Genomic DNA, 6,000 nt, shown 5'->3' on the forward strand with positions numbered 1-6,000 from the left:
CAAAAAAAAAAAAAATTGGGTTTTTAGAAGCACAAAACTAATTTAAAACAAAAAAGTTCTAGTAATAATCACTACACTTAATAAACATCAATAAAACAACATGATGCAATGTGTTGCAGCTGACATACTCAGACATGTAAGCATGAATGCACCTGCAGGTGTAAATTTACTAAAGGGTTTAAAAATGAAAAGTGGTGATGTTGGTCATAGCAACCAATCAGATTCTGTCTGTCATTTCTCTATTGCATCACCACTTTTCATTTTTAGAACCTCTTTTTCTAAGTTACCCTGAAGGATTAAGCTGCAGCCTACAGTAATCAGCAAGCCTACCTACCTTACTCCGAATCTGTCCTGATGTGGAAACCTTGCGTATGAGTTTGTGGGAAATACCCTCCTGTTCTCCTTCACTGTCAGAAGATTCTTCTCCAGCAGTCTCTGCTGTGGGCAGTTTGTCTGAGTCAAGCGAGGAAACCGAATCCCGAGTCCGTCTCTCAAACACATCACCTGGAGACAGCTTTTGAGCCATGGTCTGAGAACATAGGTTTTATCTATAATATAGTAAAATCAATGTCACTTACCTTTCAGAAATTAGTATTACATTATATTATCTCTCAAATGTGACAGAAGAATTGTCTACTATTTATTAAATACAAAAAAAACAGGAATTATCTATAGTATGTACAGTATATACTTCTACGTGCACAGGTATTCATGGTTTCTCAAGTATCCCCGCTCTAATTTAAGAAGACAATTGTACTACCTTAGGCACAATGCACATGCCAATAACGACTGTTCAATGTTATGTGGCCACTAGAGGGGAGATTTATCAAAGTCTGGAGAGGAATAATGTGGAGAGAGATAAAGTACTAACCAATCAGCTTCTGACATTTTATAGGCTGTGTTTGAATAATGGCAGAGGCTGATTAGTTGGTACTTTATCGAAACTATGGTGTTCATCTTTTGAATGTCTAAAGGGCATCTGTGGTGGCTTTCCCTGGTCCAATCCATTCTGCCGATCCACCCATCAAAAACGCTTATTGGCAGCCATCAATGATCGGTGATCAATGGGGGAATCTGGGAAATTCTGCATGTTAAAATTACCTGAGCCAAATGTACTAAGCCTTGAAAATTGATATATTTCACGGTGATAAAGTACCAGCCAATCAGCTCCTAACTGCCATGACACAGGCTGGGTTTGAAAAATGACTGTTTGGAGCTGGTTGGCTGGTACTTTATCATTGTGAAATTTATTTTATTTATTACCAGTTATTTATATAGCGCACACATATTCTGCAGCGCTTTACAGATAATATTTGCCCATTCACATCAGTCCCTGCCCCGGTGGAGCTTACAATCTATATTCACTACCACATGTACACAGACACATTCATGCTATGGTTAATTTTGTTGGAAGTCAGATAACCTACCAGTATATTTTTGGGTTGACGGAGGAATCCGGAGTACCCGGAGGAAACCCACGCAAGTACGGGGAGAATATACAAACTCCGCACAGGGTCATGGTGGAAATCGAATACTTGACCTCAGTGCTGTGAGGCAATAATGCTAACCATAACACCGTCCGTGCTGCCCCTAAATTTATCACTTTTCAAGGCTTAATACATCTCCCCCCTGATTTGCAGATCCTGATAATTTTTTGGTTTGGACTGGCAAATCGGGGAAATTCAACAGGTCACAAATATCTCTGATTCCCCAACCCAGGCATCCTGGTATTGAGGAATTGCCACAATAATCACAGATGTATGGGGTCCTCAAGTTATAACTGTCTGAATTTTGACTACATCCCCTTTATCTCTATACACTTTATATCCTAGCTGTGATAAATCTCCCCCTGGGTTCTGTGTTGATTGATATCTGGGAGAAACTACCTGAGTGTTTTATATTTTCAATATATGTAAATGCAATAGTTGCTTACAAACATGTTAATATAAACAGCAATTATGCTGGAAACATTTGGGAGAGCAAACATACTGGGTATAAAAGAGATGCATGACTGCATAGACAAAAATCACAGCATCCTCAGAGATCATGAAATACGCAATGTGCCAAAATGATTTTTACAATGGCAATTTGTCAATAAAGAGACACCTGTAGAAGGGAGCAATATCATTTCACAGATCAAGAACACAGATATAAAACACACATTTGGTAATATTTCATTTTACATTAATGCCAATTTAAATCAACGTAATAACTATAATGAACAATTCTTAATGATTATAAGTACAGCATGTACTATAGGTCAGGGGTAATGAATAGATTCCAATTACTTGATGCTCTTCTCAAAAGAAGAAAGATAAGTTATTACTGAAAAAGATGGATATTGTCTGCCTGTGGAAAGGATATGCAGGCTTCTCACAGAGACAGAAACTCCTACCAGCAGGCACGTTTGTCAGGAGTTGAGAAGGGGTGATGTTCAGGTGTCCATGCAAAGATGACAACCTACTGTATGTCTAGTTTACAAAAATGATTAAAAAAACAAACGTAAAATGTGTAATTAAAAATGTTTTATAGGTATAATAACTCATCTCCATATTGTATACAAAATGCAGTCAACAAGAGAACACATTTGACATGATTAAAATATTGTGTGCTTTTCCTATATGATTGCTTGAAATGGGTATTATTCACTTTGGGGGGGGGGGGGAGAGAGAGAGAGAGAGAGATGGAAATGACATAGATACAGTAGGTAGATAGACATTTTGTTTAGAATCTTCAATGTTTTACACTTGTATGAATGGATGGATGGATAGGTAGATAGATAGATAGATAGATAGATAGATAGATAGATAGATAGATAGATAGATAGACAGACAGACAGACAGACAGACAGACAGACAGACACATAATGTACGTAACAATTTCTGAATTCTTCTGAATTTAATTTTGTAATGATCCATATCTTTGACATTCCAGTAGATTGACAAATGCAGTCATGCATGTATGTTCAAATGAGAAGACATCATTTTAATATATGGAAATATGTATGTGCGCGCACACACACACACACACACACACACACACACACACACACACACACACACACACACACACACACACACACACACACACATAAATGTGTGTGTGTGTGTATGTATGTATATATATATATATATATATATATATATATATATATATACATACATAGAAAGGAAGAGAGAGAGCACACACACACCTACCTACCTACCTACCTGTCTATGAAATGAGTGCAGTCATGATGAAGGGGAACCTTCCGCAGCCAGATGTTCCCTGGTGCAATGACCTCCTGAATGGCAGCGGCTCCCGTGCACAGCCCTGTTGCTATTGGTGGTCACCCGTTAGGTTATCAGTCGACCACCCCATGCAGCCATTTCCATCCCTCACCCCCAGCAGAACGCAGCCTCCTCCTTCCTCATCATCATCCTGACTGAGGCAAGACTCTGCATTGCTCAACTATAGAGATGTGACACGGCGGCGGCTCCCCCTCCCCTGCACTGTCACAGCAACACAGTGACACGGCTACTCTGCCAATGCTGTGCCCTATATCTACTAGGCACCGTATTTACCATACACCATATCTAGGCTATGCAGTTCTCCCATAACCATGGCAGCGGCAGTTCCCTGCGGCAGCGAGCTGGATACTGACACATGCTGGAAACCATTGACTTCCCCTTGTATTTCCCTTCTCTAGCTTCATGACACAGTATTTTCTTCTGCTCAGTGATATTAGTTTCCTATCCCCTTGCCTGTGATAAGAAAGCGTCAATCACTAGTATGCAGCGCCTGTCACCTCCCCTCTGCTGACTGACAGTCTCTATCGCTCCATTTTTCTTGCGGCAAGAGTCTGATTGCCCTCCCTCGCCATATACACTGTAATAACCACTGCATTAGATTTAATCGGCAACTGATTGCTTCTCCACTGCTTGCTTTCAGAATATTTCCCTCCAATCTCAAATATCTTCTTCCCCATTGCAAGTTTACTTTCTGCATATTTTCTGCCCTTTTACTGTTTTGCCTTTCCTGTGTTTTTGTGCTTTTAATCTATTCAGAACTGTTGTTATTTATTAAGCTGGTATTATTTATTATTAATCATAAAATATTAAATCCCCATGCCAATATTATAGTAATGACCTTGTATTTTACTTAGTTTGCCGGTAAACGTCTTCTCACCTTTGCGCTGAGACCATATTTCCACATTTGCGCTGGTCAAGTTCCAAGGTATGATGCCAGGGGGTAGATTTACAGTACTAACATTTCTAAACATAAAAAGTGGAGATGTTGCCCATAGCAACCTATCAGATTCTAGCTATCATTGCTCTATTGCACAGGTTCTCAAACTCGGTCCTCAGGACCCCACACGGTCCATGTTTTGCAGGTCTCCTGTAGATTTTTAAAATGTGACAGTTGGTGATACACGGTGCAGCTGCTGGGTGACATGGAAGCCGTGAACCGTGTGGGGTCCTGAGGACCGAGTTTGAGAACCACTGCTCTATTGCATTCTAGAAAATGATAGACATAATCTGATTGGCTGCTATGGATAACTCCACCACTTATCTGTTTAAGGGGCCCATGTTTCATTGATCACATATTGAATGCCATCTCTGCATTACCGCCTAGGATCGCATTGCAATATGCGATCTCTTCGTCTGGATGTAACATCCAGCAACTGCAGGGACAGGGGCTTCAAAAGGAGCCCGTCCCTGTGATGTGCTCAGACGGCTGCCGGGGAGTCTGCGTGTGTGACCGCGCTGCACAGAGGCCGCTTCTGCCTCTGCCCAGCCACAAGTGCGGTGAGTAGCCCATAGACTACAATAGGCTACCGCAATCTTCAGGCGGCTGTAGCCCCGGTGACCAATATTCGATAAAATTGGCAGCATCGCATGCCCCATAGAAAGCTATGGGGGATGCCGCTGCAGATGGCAATGGAGGGACTGCAACAGGCATCGGAGATTCAGGATATATCTTATATTTGCGGCAAACCCCCGAAAACACCCGTTAACCAATAAAGCTGCAAATATACTTTGATAAAATAGAAGCTTTGGTAAATCTACCCCTGACTGTTATGCACCCCACTCCTCCCCCCCCCCCTCCCCCCGAAAACGCCCATTACCCGATAAAGCCGCAAATATACTTTGATAAATGAAAAGCTTTTATTAAATCTATCCCTGATTGTTATGCACACACAGGTGGTCATTCCAAGTTGATCGCACGTAGCAACTTTTTGCTGCTCGTGCGATCAACTTGACGCCGCCTATGGGGGAGTGTATTTTAGCATAGAAGGGCTGCGATCGCTTGTGCAGCCCTGCTATGCTAAAAATGTTTCCTGCAAAACAAGATCAGGGTCAGACCTACTTACCCTGTGCGACGGATCCAGCGACGAAGGTCCCGGGATTGACGTCAGACATCCGCCCTCCAAACGCCTGGACACGTCTGCGTTCGGATCTCCACTCCTGGAAAACGGTGAGTAGACACCCCGGTACGCCTCCTCCCTGTCAGTCTTCTTGCGATCGCGCTAGCGATCACTTTCTTCTTTGTTCTGGGGCAATGCTGCACGTGCGCAATGCGGCCACCGTGCAAGCGCTGTTCCGACCCATTGGCACCGCAGCGAAGAACCGCTGCGTGCGAACGGGTCGGAATGACCCCCACAATCACCAGTAATCAGTATCAGAGTGAGTTTGAGTTTCTTTCTGCTTGTCTGCAGTTTGTTTTATATGAGAACGAACAGTGCCTCTTGTTAAAATAATGTAGTAGTAATACCCATTATAGCAGGAATACCCTTGATTTAATAATGAAATATTGGTTCCATAACTAATTATTAAATGCTGGCAGCAAATTAAATACTTACTATAAATCTACCATAAACCAATATTTTAATCTGAAAGAAAAAGATGAAAAGTGAAACCCTGCGGAATGGAGAGCTACTCCTGAGGAGCATAAATTGCACATTGATTCAATTTCCAGTAAGCCCATCTAGATAATACCTGAGCAACCAATCAGGGGCGG

The 6,000-nt window shown here is 41.9% G+C and overlaps 1 protein-coding gene across 3 annotated transcripts in view; it reads right to left on the minus strand.

The window, feature by feature from the left end:
- Positions 1–3,323, minus strand: part of LOC134948713 (diacylglycerol kinase eta-like) — a 374,912-nt gene extending 371,589 nt beyond the window's left edge. For all 3 annotated transcript variants that reach the window (XM_063936893.1, XM_063936894.1, XM_063936892.1), the window contains exons 1-2: positions 3,210–3,323; positions 335–548 (exon numbers count right to left, since the gene is read on the minus strand). In XM_063936893.1, the coding sequence (XP_063792963.1) occupies positions 335–526 (192 nt within the window). In that variant the 5' untranslated portion in view covers positions 527–548; positions 3,210–3,323. The remainder of the gene's footprint in view (positions 1–334; positions 549–3,209) is intronic.
- Between the last annotated feature and the right edge of the window lie 2,677 nt (positions 3,324–6,000).

This window comes from Pseudophryne corroboree, chromosome 8 (assembly GCF_028390025.1).
Source record: "Pseudophryne corroboree isolate aPseCor3 chromosome 8, aPseCor3.hap2, whole genome shotgun sequence".
Lineage (NCBI taxonomy): Eukaryota > Metazoa > Chordata > Amphibia > Anura > Myobatrachidae > Pseudophryne > Pseudophryne corroboree.